The sequence below is a fragment of the Zalophus californianus genome, chromosome 4, assembly GCF_009762305.2.
Source record: "Zalophus californianus isolate mZalCal1 chromosome 4, mZalCal1.pri.v2, whole genome shotgun sequence".
Lineage (NCBI taxonomy): Eukaryota > Metazoa > Chordata > Mammalia > Carnivora > Otariidae > Zalophus > Zalophus californianus.
Window position 1 is genome coordinate 33,376,973 of NC_045598.1, and position 22,174 is coordinate 33,399,146.

The 22,174-nt window shown below is 48.8% G+C and overlaps 1 protein-coding gene across 4 annotated transcripts; it reads left to right on the plus strand.

The window, feature by feature from the left end:
* Nucleotides 1-6,528: 6,528 nt before the first annotated feature.
* TMEM269 (transmembrane protein 269) lies at nt 6,529-20,718 on the plus strand. Of its 4 annotated transcripts, none has more exons than XM_027575790.2 (7): nt 6,529-6,642; nt 7,566-7,933; nt 10,771-10,915; nt 15,299-15,396; nt 16,002-16,145; nt 16,775-16,978; nt 20,245-20,718. In XM_027575790.2, the coding sequence occupies exons 3-7, from the start codon at nt 10,824-10,826 to the stop codon at nt 20,379-20,381; spliced, it is 675 nt and encodes a 224-aa protein (XP_027431591.1). In that variant the 5' UTR covers nt 6,529-6,642; nt 7,566-7,933; nt 10,771-10,823; the 3' UTR covers nt 20,382-20,718. The 4 variants fall into 4 exon arrangements, with proteins under 4 accessions (XP_027431591.1, XP_027431583.1, XP_027431599.1 ...); XM_027575782.2 differs by having other exon boundaries at nt 10,777-10,915; XM_027575798.2 differs by having other exon boundaries at nt 10,777-10,915; nt 16,778-16,978.
* Nucleotides 20,719-22,174: the final 1,456 nt, after the last annotated feature.

A 22,174-nucleotide genomic window follows, 5' to 3' on the forward strand; every position in this document is an offset into this window, starting at 1 on the left:
GTTTCCGAGGTTTTCACAAGCTTCCGACCTGCATGCTCGTGACACATTTTGAGCAGGTGCTTATTAGTTGTCTGTTGCTGCATGCATGACCAGAAATGTTTAAAACAATGCATGTTTGTGATTTCATAGTTTCTCTGGGTCAGGAGTTGAGGCACACTTCCCTGGGCCCTCTGCTTCAAGGTTTTCACAGGCCCCAATCCAATGATTGGCTAGGGCTGGGTTCTCATCTGAAGGCTGGAGAAGGATCTGTTTCCAAGCTCACTTAAGTTGTTGGCAGAATTTTAATTCCTCAAGGGTGTTGGGCTGAGGTTGTTGATGCTGTTACTAACAGACGATGACTTCAGTTCCTTGCTACATTCGTCTCCCCGACATGGCAACTTGATGAAAGCCAACAAGGACGAGTCTGCCAGCAGGACGGAAGTTGCAGTCTTGTGTAGTCTTCCTCACGGGAGTGACATCTCCTTTTGCTGTATTCTGTCACAAGCAAGTCAGAGGCAAGCCCACACTTGGAGGAGGTAATTCCACAAGGGCACGAATACCAGAAGGCAGAAATCACGGAGCAGATCTTGGAATCCCTGCCACAGTGCTCAGTTGAGAGGGAGAAAAGAAGGTCCTGGGTAAAAGAGGCAGTATTACCAAGCGGGTAAGCATGGTAATGTTCAAGTCACACATCAGGACTCGACTCAGCTCTGACCAGATAACCTCCCGAGCTGGCATCCCTGCTCCCTCCTAGATCCCTTCTCCAATCCCTTCTCCATACAGTCATCAGCTTGAGCTTTTCATTTTATTCTTTTTTTTTTTTAAAGATTTTATTTATTCATTTGACAGAGAGCACAAGCAGGGGGAGTGGCAGGCAGAGGAAGAGGGAGAAGCAGGCTCCCCGCCGAGAAGGGAGCCTGACGCGGGACTCGATCCCAGGACCCCGGGCTCACGAACTGAGCTGAAGGCAGTCGCCAACCAACTGAGCCACCCGGCACCCCAGCTTGATCTTTTTAAAATACAAATCCCCCTCACCCAGCATTTCCTAACCACTGGAACAACAACAACAAAAAGAACAGTTCAAAAAAAAGTTCCTGCTGTTCAATAAGGTGCGCTTCCCACACTGCCCACCAGGTGGTGCCGTTGCTCTTTGCGGCCTCAGTCAATTACCAAGCTTGGGGAAAGTGTGGCAATGCGGTGATTTTGGAGGTAGCGTCTCAGAGTGGGGAACTAGGACCCACAGGTTATAGACATTAACTATTTTCCATTCACCCATCCATCTGTCCATTCAACCATTTTATAAGTATTAAGTGCCTTCTAGGTTCCAGGTTCTGGAGAATAACAGCTGAGTAAAAAGGCACCTGTGTCCAGGGAGCTGTCAGTCTAGTGGGGGAGAAACCAAGTCAGCAATTACAATGTGATATAAAAAAGGCTATGATAGTGGTATGCATGGGATATGGAGCACCGTGGAAGGCTACCTAACTCAGGTTGGAGAATTTGGGAAGACTTCTTGGAAGAGCAGACACCCACGTAGGTGTTGAAAAACAAGAGTTAGAGCTTGTTTGGAGACTCCACCTGTCCTCTATAGGAAAATTGTCTTTGGCGTTTGGAGTAGGGTTCATTTTTGGATGGAATTTATTTGTGAGTGAAGAAAGGGATATCCATTTAACAAGCTGTATCAACCAAACCAGTCCCGGCAGGCAGGAGGGCTGGAGTGAGGTATGCCCTGGCTAGAGAACTCTTACTTCTAATAGCTAGGAGGTAAGCAAATGAAGAATGGGAGGAAAAGGGATTCCAGACTAGAAGCAATATGACATCTGGGGAATTGCAGCCAATTTAAAGTGAAGAATGTGGGCTCCCAGGGGCTATGGGAGAAGACTTAATTGAAAGATTTGGGGTGGAAGTTGGTAATATTGGCCTTGTATAAACCTCTTTTGGCATCAGAGGACGAGTGGAGGGAAGATGATTGATTAGGAGCTTCCATCCCTAGTCTAACATCATCCAAGCGATGATGGAGGTTTGAGCTAAGGTAGCAGTGATGGAATGAGAGGTACAACTTCATCAACTGTAAGATGTACTCTTCTTCCCCCACATTTTAATATCTCGGGAACTTGGATGCTTCTAAAAGTCAGTGGCACGTCACAGTTTAAGTGGCAGCATTTTTTCCTTTCTTAGAACTGTATAACATAATGGTGTGTCTTACCTGTCTTATAATGGTTGATATCTTGGGTTTGATGAAATAGGGCGTTTTGAAGCTACAATAGATTGCATCTTGTTAACTAATAAGATGGTGGGGGTTGAGCGAGAAGACAGACTCTCAGATAATGCTTGAACTTCTGGCTTGAATGCTGATACGGATGATGGGGATCCAGTCAGCAAAATATGGAAGGGGGAGACATCCCTGGTAGTTCCCAGAATGATGAGCAATCTATATTTTCTTTATTAGACCACCATGCTGGCCCTGTCCAGGTTCGCTGGGTGTGAGTAGCAGCTGAGTGCACCTCCCTTACTCCATCCTAGCTGTCTGGAAGGAGGGTCTGCTGTGTCCTTACCTTCTCAAGTTATCTGTCAGTCCACAGGCTTTGAGAGTATTGGTGTTGTAGATACAAAGATGATAAATACTGCTTAGTGAGCGTTTATTCTGCCAAGCATATCCATTATCTGATTTAATTTTTACATAACCATCTATGAGGTATATAGTATCTCTGTTTTATTTTTTTAAAAGATTTTATTTATTTATTAGAGCCCGAGAGTAAGAGAACAAGCACAAGCCGGGGCTAAGGGTAGAAGGAGAGGGAGACGTGGACTCCCCACCGAGCAGGGAGCCTGACATGGGGCTCGATCCCAGGACCCTGGGATCATGACCTGAGCCAGAGACAGATGCTTAACCGACTGAGCCACCCGGGCGCCAACAGTATCTCTGTTTTAGAAAGCAGGAACATCTGCCCAGAGATTAAGCAATAGGCCCATGGTTATATAGATCAAACAGTCCTGTTTGATTCAAGTCTAACCATAACCAGTCCTAGGGGATCCCAACATAGAGGTGTAAGGAAGTTAAAACATAAAAGTGACAGAGGTTAGATGTGCTTATGGGATGCTCTTGGAGTCGTTCACTTGGGTGTGTAGTGATGAGCTTGGAAGGGATGTATATCAAGGCCCAGAGAAGATAAGTAACTTACCTAAGGTCACAGCTCCTAAGCAGTGGAGCCCGTGTTTCCAGCACTAAAGCCTGTGAAAAACCCTCATGCACGAGATAGGGTTCATCCCCATAAGGAGCTGCAGCTTGGGAGGAAGGAGCTACTAAGTGCCTGGAGTAATTACTTCTAAAGAAGCTTTTGATTCAGTGGACCACCCTCTACTTGAAAGCTTTTTTTCTTCATTTTGATGTGGGATATTAGCATCTCTTGCTTTTTTTCCTAATTTGCTGACTACACCTTTTCTGTCTCCTGACACCTAGCTTTTGGATTGCTCTGGGGCCTATTCCTTAGCCTTCTTTTCTTTCTCTCTGCTAGGTGATCTAATCCATCCCCAGGGATCACCTACCACTCCTATGCTGCTGGTTCACTAGCTTGCCTCCAGCCCTGATCTCTCCCCAGCTTCATGCAGGCTTGTTTATCAACAGCCTCACTTGACGTCATTACAACCCTAACGTGTCCAAACCGAAGCCTTGAATTCTGCCCCAGACGTGTTTGATCACCAGCCCCTGTTCTGCCATCAACACCTAGCTCCCTCTGTTTTTTGAGGCCAGAAGTCTAAGTCATCCTCGATTCTGCTTGTTCTTCCCACACCAGTCAGCAAGTCTTCTCAGCTGTCTTCAAAATATATCCCAAATCTGACAGCTTCTCACCGCCTCCACCCCGACCCCTCAGGCCAGACCACCAGTGTCTCTGGCCTGGCCTAGTGCAGCAGCCTCCCAGCTCACCTCCCTGCCCCCGTTCTCACCCTGCTTCAGTCTAGCCCCACAGAGACTGGGAGCATTGTCCTTCACAAAGAGAATTCGGGTCATAACCCTGCTCTATAAAAATGACCCAAGGATTTATCATTACACTTAGAGTAGAATCCAAGCCTCTTGCCAAGGTTCTATGTGATCCACTGTTCTCCATACTCGCCCTGTTCCCGATGACCTTGTCCTTTTAACAAATCAAGCTCCTTTTGGCTTTGGAGGCTCTACATTTGCTGTTCCTGCCTAGAACACTGCCCCCAAGATCTTTGCCTGGTTTGTGGCTTCTCATCCTTTAGGTCGCTGCTCGCATATCACTTCACTGATGACCCTGTCAGAAATCCCAACTCCTCTCACGTCCAAGTGACGGCTCACCCTGCTTTGTTTTCCATCACCCTTTTCACAAGCAGACCTTATTTGCTGCCTTTCCCCCACACTTGAGTGTGAGTTCTGCGAGGACAGAAACAGTGTCTGTTTTGTCTGTGGCTCCATCCCTGGCACCCGAACTAGTGCCTGGCACATCATAAATGCTCTAATAATGTATGAGTGGATGGACAGCTATGTCTATGTACTTATAATCCTGTAAGGGGTCTAAGTCAGTGACATTCATGGAAATACCATGTGAGCCGCACATATGACTTTAAGACTTTTAGTAGCTACCTTAAAAAATACAAACAGGTGAACTTATAAATATATTTTATATATCTATATATGAAGTTATAAATACATCTCAGTTCAGACTAGCCACACTTCAAGTGCTTAAGAGCCATGCGTGGCTAGTGGCTACCATATTAGTAAAAGTGTAGACAGTCTAACTGTACTGTTCTTGTTGGGGATGTCCAGGCTAACAGAGGCATGATCGTGTCCTTAGAAGAATAATAATGATGACAACGATTGACCTTCTACTCTGTGCTGAGCACATTGTTTAGTTCACTCAACTATCCCATTTTACAGATTAGGAAGTAGGTTCAGGAAAGCAAAGTAACCCGTTCAGATTTCCACATCTGGTAGTGTTAGAGCTGCAGCATGAGTTTGGCCCAGAGTTAAAGCCAGTAGTAGATTCAGTATGCCGTAGTTTTTAATCTGCCACGAATGGTCCATGTGGTGTCGACGAATTAAGGTAAAGACAAAGGATAGAAGGGAGCTGACCTGACTCCTGGACTCGTTGCCTCCATCCTCGTTTTCTCTTTTAGTTTCTCAGACACCTTAAGTCTGACTTTAGTGTTGGACTGTGTTTAGGTCTCAGCTCCACCAATCATGAAAATCAACAAATCCTCCATTTCCTCTTCTGGAGAATAGGAATGCTAGTACTAATGTCGAGGGCATTTGAGAACGTCCAGTAAGATGATGATGATGTCCTTAAAGCACCGAGCACAGTGCAGGTGGCTAGTCGCCACTCAGGGTTCGCCCCTCTTTCCCCTCCTGGTTGCTAACAGAAGCAAAGTGTCACCTGACCACCCAACTCCACCCCTTCTCTTGCGTTTTCTCCTGTGGGGTCCTGGAAGCCACTGCCACTCTAACTCAGCATTAGGGCAGGTGGAAGGATGTGCGGCAGGTATCCGAACTTGGGTCTGGGAACCTACCCAACACTAACAAGCTTCTTTCTGTAGCACACAAAAATGAGTAAATGGAAGATCCTAAGCGCCGGGTAGATGCTGGGTGTGCTGAGGGTCTGGATTGTTGAGAGTTCATCTGAGAAGGCTTCTTGGAGGACAGACTGAACAGGCTCTGGCAGGGGAGAGATGTGACTTGGTGCAGTGAGAGGATCTTGGGGAAGCACCAGAGTGACAGCCTCTACTAACTTAACAATCATCGAACGACTTCTACTGTCAGGCCTCGTGCTGGGCACAGGGGACCACACAGCCTGCGCTCGAGTTGCTTCCCCTGTACTAGAGGAGGAAGACAGGATAGGCCAGAATAGTGCCATCATAGCTGCCACATTGAGACCCTCAGAGAGGCTCTTACCTTCTCCCTCTCATTTCTCTCCCACACCCTTGAGATGCTTTTCACAATGGCTCCTAATCCGGCTCCTTCCTCCCATTCCCTTCTGTTGCCGTCCAGCAATATGTCCCTGCTCTGGCCTGCCTCATCTCTCCTGCAGTATTACAGAGCCTTCTTCCACACTAGCTGCCAGAATCGTCTTTCTAAACCAACCTGACCATGTCACTTCCCTACTTTAAACTATTTTCAGGACTGAGTCTAAGTTACTCGCTTTGTCATCCACCCAACAAATACTGGGGTGGGATGTGGGGGGGGGGGACTTACCATATGCCTAAGCAGTTCTTATAGGTGCAAAGATACAGCAGTGAACCAAACAGCAAAAGCTCTGCCCCGGGGGCCCTTCACAGTCTGGACCCCAGCCACCCTTTACAGCCCCATCTTCCCCAAAGCCCTTGCAGCCCACCTCCCACATGCCCTGCACTCTGGGCTCTTCACCCCCCCTTGCTGGCCACGATGAAGAGACCAGTCCCCTCCTCCCAGACCCCTCCATTCCCCGCCCCCAGGGTGGCCTAGGCTCCTCTGTAAATTGAAGCCCCCTTTTCTGCCAACTAGAGCTACCCACCCAGCCCCTCCCCTGCCTCTTGGGGATTGTGAGCTAAGAGCCAGGGGTGAGAGGCTTGGGACCCGTGCGGCTCCCCCAGTCCCCGGCTGGCCTGCTCCACCGCACAGGAAGCGGGTTAAGAGGGCTGCCCTCACCCCACCCAGGAATATCTGGTCCCCAGGTAGGCATCCGAGGCAGCGCATGCTCCTCCCCAGAGTGCTTCCCTCCCCAGAGTGCTGTCAGCGACCAGCCCCCGCCGGGGGTCGGGGGGCGGGGGGGGGGGTGGAGCCGTCCTGGAGGCGAGCCTGGCTCGCTCTCTTCCATCTTCGGGCGCCCGGCGGCGTCAGGGCTGGTGCAGCAGCCCTGCGGGATTCGGACGCCGGCGGGGAGGGGGCGGGGCTGTCTGTGGCGGGAGTGGCCCGCGAGGCTGGGCGTGGGGGCATCTCTAACCGCAGTGGCTGCGCCGGGTGTCCCAGGGGCGGCGGGAGCCCCCTCCCCACCGAGCGCATGCCCGCTCTAGTTTGCGCTCCGCTTCCAGGCACAGGAGCCGCACGGCCTCGCGGTCATACCCCTCTCCCCTCTGGTGCTGCCCACTCTCCCCGTGCCCTGCCCTTCCTGCTCGCCGGCTTCTCTGCCCTCGCTGCCCTCAGGGCTGCCTTCCTTTTCCTCCTTTTCTCCCCTCCACTCCCAACCATATCTGACCCAGACACCTCCCGACCAAGCATCACTGCGACGCTACAGGGTCACGTGGGCATATCCCCGACTGTGGCCTCCCTGCCCACTGCACTTCAGTCCCCCCCCCCCCCCCCCCGCCAGCCCGGACCCCGCCGCCTCATTGTGCTTTGGCACCTTTCTCCGCTTTGCCAGGAGGGCCCCCCCCTTCATCCTTGGAGACCCTCCCTAAATATCCCATTAGTGACAGCTTCCCCTGCTGCCACAGCCGACTTAGTCTGGTCTTTCCTGGTGCACCCACAGCGACGGGACAGCCCCTGTGCAGCATGACCCTTGCCACACTGCCTTCATTTCTCTACACGGATCTGCCTCCCCTATGAGACTCCTTGTCTCTTGAGGATACAGCCTAGCTCTTGTTCTCTCTGCCCCCAGAACGCAGTCCCGGCTCGGAGCAGGCATCAACACATGCATTTAAAAATGAGTAAATGGAAGATCCTAAGCGCCAGGTAGATGCTGGGTGTGCTGAGGGTCTGGATTGTTGAGAGTTCATCTGAGAAGGCTTCTTGGAGGACAGACTGAACAGGTTCTGGCAGGGGAGAGATGTGACTTGGTGCAGTGAGAGGATCTTGGGGAAGCACCAGAGTGACATCCTCTACTAACTTAACAATCATCGAAGGACTTCTATTGTCAGGCCTCGTGCTGGGCACAGGGGACCACAGCCTGCGCTCAAGCTGCTTCCCCTGTACTAGAGGAGGAAGACAGGATAGGTCGTGCCAGGGCAGCGTGCCCGGTGTCACACGGTGAGCACACGGAGATGCGGCAGTGTAGAGGGGCGCCTGGCTGGGGGGGGGGGGTCAGGCTTCCCTGAGAGCAGAGGGAGAGCCAGCTTCCATCATAAGGGCTGGTACACCAAAGGAAGGAGATGGACTCCATCCTGGGCGCCTGGGAAGCCATGGACAGCTTGCACAAAGTGGGGTAGTGACATGACCTAGTCCTGCAGGCCACTGCCCAGCAACGCCTCGCCTCGGACCCCCTCACCAGAGAAGCCTTCTCTAAGCCCCCTGTCAGGCTGGACCCCTCTTCTATGTTCCCCTGGCAGCCTGGCCACCTCCCCTTTTCTGTGCAGTTGAATACCTCTGCTCTACTAAACTCCTTGAGACATGAGACCAGGTCTTAATCTTCTCGGTGTCCCAAGCACCAGGCAGTGAATCTTGCTCATGACCAAATGTTTGCTGAATGAATGGATTGCTCCTTTTTTCTCTGAATTTCTAGAGCCCTTACTCTGAGGTCCACATTCTTTCACACCCGGGACCCATGCTGTATGCTGACAATGTCATTTAATTGGGAAAGAGGTGGCCCGATTCAAATCCTGGCTCCATCATTCACTGGGACAAGTCGTTTGACTATCTTGGAAACTCAGTTTCCTCACCTGTAAGGTGAAGAGTCTGAGAGTCCCCACATGCATGAGTGTTGTTTCCCTGGGTAGACTGGACATTCCATGAAGGTTTTCCCCAGCACCTAGCTTAGTCTGAGCTTAGGGAGAATACAGTGCTCAGGCCTCTTGGTTGGTAGACAGCAGAGTGCAGAGTAGAGGGGAAAGAACATTTAAGGTGACGTTGTAAGTCCTGTTCTGCCACTTCTGGTGTGATTTTGAGCAAGGCTCTTCCCCTCTCTGAGTCTTCTTTGCCTTACCCTGCGAGTAGGGGTAGTAACCCTCACCTGGCCGACCTCACGGGGCCAATGGAAACCACGGATGTGAAAGTGCTTCCTGAATGAAAGGGATGATATAGTAGATAATTTATCATTAATTTAAAAAATAACCGAAGTAGTGCAGATGAGGTGTGTCTGGTGATTGGTAGAAATGCCCCAGGTATGTGCTGCCTACCTCTGAGGGGCCGAGATGCTGGCGTGTGGCTTTCCAGGCAGGGGTGGGCTGGGCTGGGTGCAGAGGTGTTTGGTCTTGCTGGGGTCAGCCTTGAGGCCCAGAAGAGCCTGGGAGGGGGGGCTCCTGGGGAGGGAGTAGGCAGGCAGCCCTTGGCTCCCCTCCCCTCTCTGATTTCTCAGCCAGCATTCTTCTTGTCTTAGGTTTGGAAGGGCCCTGACATCTGAGAGGGTCTCACAAGTCCCGATGGCCTTGGTGAATGAGACCGGCCTGGGGGGCGGGGAGTGAGCCCCATGAACCCTGCCCAGTTCCAAACTCCAAGCCCAGCCCCTCCCAGCCTCTGATATCTTGGTGGCTGGGTTTATGGGAAAGGACCATAATTTGTCTTAACTCTTGCCCAGACCAGAGGGGCCTGGGGCTAGACACGGGCTGAGAGGAGGTAGAGGCTCAGCTTCCTCCCCTCTCAAATGAGTGAGGATTAAATGAGGAAGCAGCTGTGAAAACACCTTGGAACTTGTGTATTTCACTCAGGGGCAGGATTACTGTTTGTGGGTAGCGTGCGTAGCAACCAGCGGGGCTTCCCTGTTCCAGGGAGCCCTGGGGCTCTTCCTCCAAAAGAGACTTCATGTCACAAGCAGTCTATGTGTACGGAGTGCGTGTTTGGTCTTAGAGGAAGAGCAGAGCCTGCCAGGCTGTGAAGACATTGCCCATAGCCCGGAGGGGCTGGGAGGTGTGAGGAGCCCCCGGCAGGGCTGCTGCCACAGGGGGAGGCTGATGCTGCCCTGCAGGGCTGGGCAACTGAGCTCCTACTTGGTCTCCTGCCCCACAAACCTCCTCCTGCCCAGAGCTGTGCCCCCAGCCAAGGAAGCATCAGATTGAGAACCTGGCAGCAGGATTACCTTCTACTCCCCTAGCATGTCACTTTGAGCCAATGTCTCAGTTCTCTCAACCTCAGTTTTCTCATTCATAAAATCATGATAGCACCATCTTCTGAGGTTGTCAGGATCAGGAGAGAGAACATAGTAGAAGGTGCTTGTGAACTATTCTGTGCTGTCCATGTTCATTTCTTGTGTCTCACCTCTTCCCCTGTGGGAGCTGGGCCTGCTGTTCTGGTTGGGGCCCGTCAGAACCAGGACCTTGGGGCACTCCAGCGGCAGCCCTGTCCTGAGGGAGTGAGCGTGGCCTGCGGAACAAAGGAGGTTGACTCCATGGCGGTCTCCTCTGTGCTTTCTACCCCTCAGGGAACTTCTCACCCCCTGGGCTATTCCTGGGGGGTGGGGGGGTTACCCCTTCCCAGGGTTCTTTTTTATTCCTCTGGGGCTCACCCCACAGGACTAAAAAAGTATTAAAAGTAGCTTTGTAATTGTTTTAACAAGGGCTCACCTATGACAAAAGGCTCATCTCTCAGATGGGGGAAGGGTCCATACCCCTCGTCCCCTGGGCCATGGGGGTACCAGAAGAGTCACCACATGGGCTGGAGGGAGGTCTGCACTATAGGCAAAAGGGGTACAGTCAACTGGTTGTGCGGGTTCACTTGCTTTGCTGTTGTGCTTCCCCAAGACACTCATCCTCAGCACCTTTGTCTTTACCTCCTGGTCTCCTCCATCTGCCTCCTGTCTCTCTCATTCCAGACAGTGAAACAGTGTTGGGAGGGTGCGGTTCGGGGATGAGGTCCGGCAAACAGGAACTGCCTGGGCCCTGGGAGCCTCTTTTGGGACTCTTTGACCTTGGGAACCCTTACCCCTCTCCCCTGAGCCCCAGATCACTGCACCAGTTTCTTCCTGACCAACGACCGGAGCTGTCCCCAGATGAATGAATTTTCCTGGAAGGACGTTACCAATGCCTTGTCCCTGGCCAACCTGATCCTGGGGCTCTTCTCCATCTTCTGCAGCTTCTGCAAGTAGGTCTAGGGCCCAGCAAGCTCCTAGCCAAGAGCTGGAGTCAATGGCATGAGGGAAGGAAGTGGGGAGCCTAGTGAGCCAGGCACTGAGACACAGGATCAACCAGGGGCAGGAGAAAGTGTAGTGGGTTGGGAGTCAAGGGGCCAAGATCCTAGCCATAGTTCTACCACCAACCTGACATGTGACTTTGGCTAGGTCATATCTCTGAGCCTTGGTTTCCCCATCTCTAAAATAAGGAGCTTGGGCGCCTGGGTGGCTCAGATGGTTAAGCGTCTGCCTTCGGCTCAGGTCATGATCCCAGGGTCCTGGGATCGAGTCCCGCATCGGGCTCCCTGCTCCTTGGGAGCCTGCTTCTCCCTCTGCTTCTCTCTCTCTCTCTCTCTCTCTCTCCCCACCTCTGTCGCTCATGAATAAATAAATAAAATCATTAAAAAAAAAAAAAAAGATCCTAGCCATAGTTCTACCACCAACCTGACATGTGACTTTGGCTAGGTCATATCTCTGAGCCTTGGTTTCCCCATCTCTAAAATAAGGAGCTTGGGCGCCTGGGTGGCTCAGTTGGTTAAGCGACTGCCTTCGGCTCAGGTCATGATCCTGGAGTCCCGGGATCGAGTCCTGCATCAGGCTCCCTGCTCGGCAGGGAGTCTGCTTCTCCCTCTGACCCTCTTCCCTCTCGTGCTCTCTATCTCTCATTCTCTCTCTCTCTCTCAAATAAATAAATAAAATCTTTAAAAAAAAGTTGGTTAAAACAAGGAGCTTGCACTGTGATCTCTATAGTTCCTTCCAGCTATGGCAGTCTAGAATGGTTTTTATGAGAGAAATGAAGAGATTCTGTTCTGGTGGCCCTTACTTAATCCTGCCTACTTAATGGTAAGCAGGCTACCATTCAAAATTTTTTATTCTTTTTTTTTTTTAAGATTTTATTTATTTGACAGAGAAAGACACAGCAAGAGAGGGAACACAAGCAGGGGGAGTGGGGGAGGGAGAAGCAGGCTTCCCGCGGAGCAAGGAGCCCAATGTGGGGCTTGATTCCCAGGACCCTGGTATCATGACCTGAGCTGAAGGCAGACGCTTAATGACTGAGCCACCCAGGCGCCCCTAAAATTTTTGATTCTTAAATTAGAACATATGATGTGGGGGAATATTTACAATTAGCCCTATGTGGAAAATCTGAGACATGCATATGGGCCCCTAAAAAGCAAAGCAAATTACATTTTGCAAGCAAATTATATTTCTATAATTGAATCATATTTCAATGCCTTGGCAAATCAGTTCTTTAAAGAGAAATCCTTTATAATGCAGGTATCCTCCTCCGGTTTTATTCTCTATGACCATCAGCATGTGACTTCTCTGGATCACTTTCTCATCCATAATTTAAGATGATCTTACCTGATGATGTCTGAGTTCCCTTCCAGTTTGAAAATTTTATGACGCTCTAAGTCTGGATTTGTGGAGTCTTATACAGTACATCACACCTGCAACAGAAAATATCTTCTTAGTTCAGTCTAATTATCTGGGAGTGTAGTTTTTATGGCACAATGGTGAAGCCAGTTCCCTGTAGACACATAGGTATGGATCTAAAGGAAGGTAGTGCTGAGGTGGTTTAGAGACAGCTGAAGTCTGGGGTCAGGCTCTCTGCTTCCGCTTGGCCATCCAAACACTGCAGTCAGGGTGTAGACTCAGGAATGGCATCCTGGGGCAGCCTTGCCTGAGACTGTGGTGGCTGCTTTCAGAGCAGTCTGGGAGCATGTGTTGGACTTCAGCGCAGAATACTCAAATGTAGGGTCTGCAAGAGGTCTTAGAAATCATTTAGAGCATCAAAATATGTGAGATGAAAATGGATAGAACCGCAAGGAGAACTTGACAAATCCACTATCATAGTTAGATAGTTCAACACCCCTCTACCAGAAATTGACAGATCCGGTTGGCAGAAAATCAGGAAGGAGATAGTTGAACTGAACTGCACCATCAATCAACCGGATCTAATTGACGGTTATAGAATATTTTATCCAGTAACAGCAGAATACACATTCTTCTCTTCGCACATTCAGGCTATAAGACTGAATTTAAATTTAAAAGAATAGGAATCATACGAAGTATGCCCTTAGACCACATGGAATTAAAGTAGAAATCAGTAACAGAAAGATAACTAGAAAATCCCCAAATATGTGGAGGTTAAACAACACAATTCTAAATAATACATGAGTTATAGAAGAAAAGTATTTTGAACCAAAAGAAAATGAAAGTACAACTTATCAAAATTTGTGAGACGCTGTAAAAGCAGTAGTAGTTAGAGGGAAATGTATAGCATTGAATGCATATACTGGAAAAGAAAACTGCTCTGTGAAAGACAACGTCTGGAGAATTAGAAGACAAGCTGTAAGTTGGGAGAAAGTATTTGCAAAAGGTACATCTGATAAAGGACTAATAGACAAAAAAGACAATAGACAAAATAGACAAAGCTTAAAAACTCATCAGGAAGAAAACAAACAATTAAAAAATGGGCCAAGGACCTTAACAGACACCTCACCAAAGAAGATCTACAGATGGCAAATAAGCATGTGAAAAGATGCTCCACACCATATGTTATCAGGGAGATGCAAATTAAAGTAACAATGAGATACCACCACACACCCATCAGCCAAACCAGTTGTCCAGAACACTGATAACACCAAATGCCGGCGAGGGTATGGAGCAACAGTGGGGATACAACATGGTGCAGCCACTTTGGAAGACAATTTGGCAGTTTATTACAAAACTAAACATACTCTTACCCTATGATCCAGCAATCACACTGTTTGCTATTTATCCAAATGAGTGAAAAGCTACGTCCACACAAAAACCTGCAATTGGATGTTTATGATGTTTTATTTGTAATTGCCAAAACTTGCAAGCAACCAAGATACCCTCTAGTAAGTGAACAGATGAATAAACTGTGGTATTTCCAAACAGTGTTACTTAGTGCTAAAAAAAAAAAAAAAAAAAAAAAAGAGCTATCAAGCCATGAGAAGATGTGGAGGAATCTTTAGCTCATATTACTAAGTGAAAGAAGCCAATCTGAAAATGCTACATACTGTATGATTACAGTAATATGATATGATACGCTGGAAAGGCAAAACTCTGAAGACAATAAAAAGACCAGTGGTTGACAGGAGCGGGTGGGGGGAAATGAATAGGTAGAGCATAGAGGATTTTTAGGACAGTGGAAATGCTCTGCATGATACTATAATGATGGATACATGTCATCACTCATTTGTCCAAAACTACAGAATGTATAACACCAAGAATGAACCCTAAGGTAATCTACGGACTTTGGGTGACTATGATGTGTCAGTGGAGTTTCATCCTTTGTATGTACGAAGAATCTAAATGTACTGTTCTCATGAGTGATGTTGCCAATGTGGGAGGGTATGCATATGTGGGGGCAGGGGGTATATGGGAAATTTCTGTAGCTTCCTTTCAATTTTGTTGTAAACCTAAAATCTCTCCAAAAAAAAAAAGTCTTAGAAAAACTGAAAAAAAGGGAGATATAAAATCAATAATGTAAGGTTTCTACCTTAGCAAACCAGGAGGGGAAATGCAAATTAAATCCAAAGTAAGCAGAAGAGAAGAAATAATAAAAATGAGAGCAGCTGTCAATGAAACTGAAAATAAAAAAATCAGTAGAGAAAATCAATGAAACCAAAAGCTGATTCTTTGGAAAGATCAATTAAATTGACAAGCCTCTAGTCGGGCTAACCAAGAAAAGTAAAGAAAAGAAGCAAAGACACAAAATACCAATATCAGAAATGAAAGAGGAGCCATCACTACTGATCCCATGGACATTAAAAGTATAAGAAAGGAATATTATGAACAACTTTATAAATTTGATAGCCTAAATGAAATGGACCAATTCCGTAAGTCATAAGTTACCAAAACTTGCACTAGGAGAAATAGATCATCTAGATAGGCCTATATCTATTAAGTCATTTGGCACAAACCCCTCATTTTACAGATGGAGGAAGGGGGGCCTAGAGATGCAGGGAGAGATTTCTCTGAGAATCCACAGTGAGATGGTTGCAAAGGCTGGGCTAAAACACAGGACTCCTGTGCTCTCAGATATGCCTGGGACTTAGAGCTGGAAGGGACCTTACTGATTATCTATGGCACTTCAGGCACCCCTTTAAGACTGTGGGTTGAGAGTATGGCAGGGGTGTGTGTGTGTGTGTGTGTGTGGTGTATAAAACAGTGTATTTCAGAAAGAACATGAGTGTGGGGAACACGCAGGGCAGGGGTGTGTGCAGGTGTGCAAATGTAGGAAGTGTGTTGGTGTATGTGGAGTGGTTGGCCAGTGGAGACCATGAAAGAGCCGTCCTATTTGGGCCTGCTGCCATACACTTTAGGAGATGCCACAGTGCCTCCTGGATGCTTCTGATCAGCTTCCTGTTAGACATGGCAGTTGGGGCGATAACCAGACACCTCAGCCTCTGCTCCAAGTCAGGTGAGTCCAGGCCTCAGACCCCTGATCCCTGACCCCAGGAGCCCCCATCTCAAATCCGCCCCGCCAACATCCAACAGTCCTCCATTGGTCACCACTCCTGTTCACAACCCTCCGGGGATGGCAGAAGCAGCCCTAGAGCCGTCCGGGAGCCCCACAGTCTAGAGCTAGCCCTCCGCTGGCTCACTCGTTAGCTTCAGCCATCCTTGCCCTGGCCTCCCCGTTGGGGCCGATCCAGGGATTGGGATTGGGGTGGTGGCTGAGGTGGTGGTGGCCGAGCAGCTGGTCCAAAATACAAGGAACTATTTTCGTGTAAGATTGTGCTTGAAAAAAGAGTTCCCTAACTTGTCAATTTGCATCCAGTCGTAGTCCCAGTCCTGGATGCTAAAGGGTGGGAAACTAAGACCCAAGAGGGGAAGACTTGTCTAAGGCCGCAGGGCCAGCGTGAGGCAGAGCCAGGAGGAGCCCCTGTCTTTGATCCCCCCGGGGAGCAGCTGTGGCTCTCTGGGACCTCAGACCCTGCTTGGCACCACTGCAGCTCCCCCACCAGAGTGGACTAAGGCGCAAGACAAATGAGTGTAAGTTCTAACCTTGGCCTTCTGGAGCAGGAGTGGAGCTGAATGACTTTGCGATCTTCACCACCTTCGGCCTGGCCTCAGCCCTGCTCCTCGGCGTGGACGGGCCTCTGAATGGGTTCCTGGCTGTCATCTATGTGTTAGCTGCTACTTTCCGCCTGTGTTTCTATTCAACTGGTGAGTGAACCCCAGCTCCGTAGCTGAGCGTCGGGAGCCAGGGAGGGGGAGCTGTTGGGTGCCAGAAGCCAGGGGGACAGTGGCTGACTCTCCCCCTCCTTTGTGGAGTCCCTCTTCCTTCTCCTGCGCCCCAGGCCCACTGAAGGCTGCAGGCTGCACTGGCAGAGCCCTGGTTGGGGGCAGGGGCCCGGGGTTCTCCAAGCAGCTGTGCCTTTTTCTTATTGTGTGACCTTTAGAGGGTGCACAGAGACTCACAGAATCTAGAACCAGAGGTCATCCTCCAGTTTTCCACAACAGACGGAGAAACGGAGCTCTGTCAAGGGCAGTTGCCTTGCCCAAGTTCCCAGTGCAAGGGAGGGCAGATGCAGACCAGACGACCTCAGGAGACCCTTCTACAGAGCTGTCCTCCGGGCCGGGGCCCCTGCCTGGTCCTGGCAGCCTGCTTCCCCATGGGGATCCGGTGCCGAGTCCTCTCTGTGAATGACTAAATGCTTTACAGCCTGCCACTGCCCTGCAAGGAAGGGGATTTGGAACGTGGGGCAGAGAAGACCCAACGAGAGGGGCTTGCTTCCGTTTAGATTGCATTAGGGCGGTGGGAAGCAGCTAATGCCCAGCTCTTCTTTCTCCAGCAGATGCTCAGCTCACGTACAGGGGTCTACCCTGCCGCTATGCTTCCTGTGTCTTAGCCTCCACCTCCCTTCTGACCAAAGGCAACACGTTCATTCTCTCTTGCATGGCCTCACTTATGGTTCTATTCATGATGGACCAGAGCTACTACCCACACGATGAAATCCTGGAGTCTGAGAACTGGAAAAAATTGGTTTATATGGGAGGTGAGTGAAAATGGCTGCTCGCAAATGTCACCAGTGATTCTTTATTATCCCTGCTGCTCACTGCCACCCTGTAACTCGCCCCAGCTTTCCCGAGCTGCCTTACCCTGCTTTATCTTTCCGCATGGGGTTTATTGTCATCTGGCATGCCTTTCCTTGTTCATTGTCTCCACACACTAAACCTGCGCCCGGCTAGAGAACTCTCTTTTAGGCACACAATAATCTCTGGACCCAGGATTGTGCCAACCACGGGGTAGCTGCTCAGTGAGTGTTTGTTGAATGTTGTCAAGTTCAATCGGGGACACCTGCCATATGCCAGGTGCTGGGAACCAAATCGGTAAACCAGACAAACACTTCCCACCTCGGGCTTTACAGTCTGATAGGGGAGACAGACACCAACCAAATGATGACAGACATAACTAGAAATGCATTGTTGTGATGCGTTGTGGAAGCACAGGGTGCTCTGAGAGGGTGTTGGAGGGGGACCTAGTTAGACGGAAATGGCCTGAAAGGGAGGAAAGGCTGCTTCAGAAGGTGACATTTAAATGGCACCTGGGTGAAGGTGGTCAAAAGGTATAAACTTCCAGTTATAAGTAAGTCCTAGGGACATAAGGGACAGCGTGGTGACCACAGTTAACAATACCATATCGTATATTTGAAAGTAGCTAGGAGAGGAGAGCTTAAAAGTTCTCATCACAAGAAAAGAAAACGTGTAACTCTGTGTGGCGGCAGATGCTTACTAGACTTTCTGTGCTGATGGTGTCACACACAAATATCGAATCCTTATGTTGTACACCTTGGACTAATACAATGTCATATGTCCATGATATCTCAATGGAACTGGAAAAAAAAAAAAAAAACAACCTGCAAGATGACTGGCTAGGTGGGTGAGAGGGGTAGTTCAGAAGAGAAAATGGTATTTCGTGAAGGCTCTAGGCTAGAAGGTGCTGGAATAATTCGTGCAGCCGTGTGGCTGGAACTTGCTGAGAGACGCTAGGGACAGAAGCCGAGGCTGCGAGATGGGCAGCTTTGGGGAACCGATCCTAGCAGCAAATGGGAAGCCTTTGAAGGGATTTCTGAGTAGCGGTTTTAAGTGGCTACTTTGACTCAGTGGCGGGAGAATGACCAAAGGAGGAAAACAGACCCGCCAGCCCGTATTAATTGCATGAACTTGGGCTAATTACCTCATTGTTTTGAGCTCAGTTTTCTTCATCTATAAAATGAAGCCATTAATCCCTAACTCAGGATTCTTGAGATTAAATGAGATAATGTATACCAATCCTCTGGCATAGATGTGTCCTGTAAATGGAAACTTCTAGACTCCTTCTTCCCTCCACCTGCACTCCTATCTCATAGCAACAGTGTTTCCCACGATATTCTTTGCTCCTGTAGATACCACTGATCCCCTCTCCTCAAAATACACCATGCGCTTGGCCTCAGCCTTCCTTGGATTGTCTTGGCTCTGTGAGTAAAGGAGGAAATTGCACCTCACGGATTTTGACACGATTTAATACCAGAGCCCTACTGGATAGATTTTAAAATGGCCACTGTTAATATTCCTCTTACCTGGAGTGCAGATAGTCACCTTTTTACTTATTTATTTATGAAATTTTTTTGGAGAGAGAGAGCACGCGGGAGAGGACCAGAGGGAGAGGGAGAGAGAGTCTTAACCAGGCTCCACGCCCAGTGTGGAACCCAATGCAGGGCTTGATCTCACCACCCTGAGATCATGACCTGAGCCAAAATCAACTGTTGCACGCTTAACGGACTGAGCCACCCAGATGCCCTCATTTTATTTTTTTTTAAGATTTTATTTTTAAGTCATCTCTACATCCACTGTGGGGCTCGAACTCACAACCCCGAGATCAAGAGTTGCATGCTCCACCCACTGAGCCAGCGGGGCGCTCCAATCCCCTTTTTAGACTGAGGTTCCTTCTCCTCCACAGAACTTCTGAGAAGCTGGCCTGTGGCTACTGAGACCTTATGTCACATATTTTCCAGGACAACTAAAATATTGTCTCATTGTCTTAACAGATCAATGACTATTCTTAAATATTAAGTATCCCAAAGTTCTGATCCATCTCTGTAACTGCCTCTTGTCCTTAGAATTGGTCTTCTGCCAGATCAAGTGTTCTGATTTCTCTTGAGGAATGCGTGGTGGTTATCCCCATGGACATGCTGTTGCCCCATACTCTCCCACCTTCTTTTTGAGCTCTCTGAGGCTAAGTGTCTACTTTTTTTACAAAAGTAGACATGGGTTTGAATCAAGACCTCGTGCAGGTTACATCCCCTCTGTCTCCTCATCTGAAAAACAGACCTGATTCTGAATCACACCATTATTGTGAAATGTAAATGGAACAATCTTTGTGACATACCTAGCAGAATGTCTAATGCAAAGAAGATATCCCACAAGTGTTGGCGCCCTTTTGCCTTTCAGTGGTGAAGCTGAGAATCAAATGTGTTGGGGTTCCCCCAAGACCACCCCCAGGTTCATTGATTCTCTAGGGACTCACAGGGTGCCTATAGTTAGACTCATGGCTAAGATTTGTCACAGCAAGAGGACACAAGGCAAGAGCAGCAAAGGGAAGGTGAAAGGGGCAAAATCTGGGCCCCTCTGGGGCCACCCAGCATGAAATTGTGGCAACACTCATGAAGTCTTATCTAGCTGGAAGCTCTGTAGAGACCCAGTGCCCAAGGTTTTCATGGGGGCTGGCCACATCAGCACCCTCGGCCTAGCAGTACCAAAATTCTAGATTTTCACAGAAGGAAGTCAATCTCAGCACCATCTAAGCACAGTGAGCCACTCTTGCCCACGAGGGAAAGTCCTATACTGGTATAGGGAACTGTTTACCAGCCATGTTCCCAGACTCCAGACAGGAATAACCGGGTAAGCAGAAACAGGCCTTTCAAGGGAGAGCTGCCTCGGGTCTGCTGTGTTCTTCTGCATACGAGTAACATTGTGTTGGCCATTGTCACGTGTTAAACTTGACACAATCATATATAACAAGGGGCCTGGGCAACTCAAATATATTCTCGGCTAAGACTGGATTTCTGATCTGAATCCAACAAAATGGAACCTGAGCTTGCGTCCGATTATAATTGTCCAGTTACAAACAGACACTACCTCCTTAAGGGCAGGGCTCACGTCCCATTGGTTTTTGTCTCTTCAGCACCACGAGTACAAACCGTAAGATGGGAGGATGGGGATGGGAGAGAAGAGGCTGAAGGAGGGCTTCATAAAAACGGAGCGTTTGCCTTTTTTCTTCTAGGTGCCATCATGCTGCTCTTGTCTCCGTTCTCTCTGACTGCGTTTTACTGCCTGTTGTGGTCACTGTCCTACATCTTCTTTCCAGATGCTCTGTGGGGCAAAGCAGTGCGCCTCAGGCTACAGTGCCAAGGAAACTAAACAGCTTCACCCACGGCCACTGGCCTCTGTGGGGTCCGTGCTGGCCCGTCAGGCCAAGCCTTGCCTTATCCTCACTAAATCTTTCCTTGTCCCCACGTCTCCTGGGTGCCGGATAACGTGTGGCCTTGAACCAGAGCAACCCCGTGCAGGCCCGGCGGCCTTCACGTCTTCCTCTTTGCTCCGGGTTCGGGATCCCTTGGGGACAACAGCTGTTTATATCCTATAGCACAGAATGTTTTCCAAGCTCAAGTTGGCCCCGGCTGAGTTCCAGCCCTGTTACCAGGTGGGGGCGCTTGTGCACTCAGGTCAGTCCCTCGGAAAGGAGTGAAAGCCTGTAGAATTGGTCTAGTCTCCAGCTTGGCCTGTCTGGTGGTAAAGGCTCCAGGGGCAGGTGGGGCTTACTGAAGCGTTTCTTAAACTTGCAGGCTCTGGCTTGGTAGAGCTCATCACAGGACAATCACATGGCCCAGTGTAAATGCACATAGGATTTTGGAACTTGAAATTCTGTACTTGAACAGTCCAAGCTTCTGCCTTTTGCTTCAGTGAAGAGATTAGACACCCTGGCAGCTTGAGGGTATCCCCTGGCTTCCATCTGGTTTTCTCCTAAACGATAAAATACTAAACTCTAGATATTCAAATGCCACTGCGTATTCTAAAATCCAAATTGAGTAAAAATAAAGAGTATTGTATGGACCCTCCCAGTTGCCCCTCCCAAAGAAATGAGGCCAGCTGAAGGCAGCGATGCCCAGCACTGCCTCTGGACCACCTTCCATCTCCAGGCAGTGTACCCAAGGACTGGTGGCTACTTCGGCCCCTTCTGCAACTATGGAGCCAGGGCCCTTTTTACCTAATTTTTTGAAGTTTGTAGAACAGTGTATTTGGTAGATATGCCCTAAGTCTAAAATTGGATTTTGAAAAATAACAGTCCAGTGAATCACATGGCTACAACCTGGCTTTAAAGGAACAGATAGCACCTTCCTGGTCCCTGTGGTCCTCTATCCGTGTCTCTATTATATCATTTATGTTTTCCATGGGTGGATGAAGATGTCTGTGTCCCACCAGATTTTAGGCTCCTTCGGTTTACATTTTTTTAAATGTCTGCTGCTTACCACAGTACCTGGTACTCAAAAATGTTTGCTTTGTAGATGAATTGATTTCCCTGTGCATTCTAGCGGGTTATATACAAGATTACTATAATGTACTAAGAATCTTACAAATGGATACCTACATACACATACAAATATGTGCTGTCCTTTGGTACTATACCCTCATTTCAGAGATGCTACACTTCATCAAAATATTTAGGAAATGCAGCTCGAGAACTGTGTTCACATAAGCTCTTGGAGGCCAGCACCTAGCACAGTGCCTAGATACAGGAGGTGCTCAAAAAACACTTATTGTATCCTGAACCAACCAGATCTAGTCCAGAAACCCACCACTGAAGATTTAGCCAACGATGTCCTCTTTTGAGCCACATGAGTTATCAGATTTAGCATCAAATGATTCTGGCTACTTCTAAAACTTGAAACTACATTCAAAGAGGAAGATGCAATTCCGAAAGAGGACTTCCATGCCACTTTTGAGCCACAGCAGCAGAGTTAAAAGAAAAATGTAGACCCCCTAAGAGGACTGCTTTGAAAAGGAAAATACCCATTTGGATATGTAAGTTGTGCTTTGTAACAGTAATAATTCATACTTCATTGCCTCAAACAAAAGTTTAGGTTGGTGACGCATGATAGTTATAGGTCAGCTGAGAGCCTCCAGATTTAACAGAGGGCTATGTGCTTCCTTCC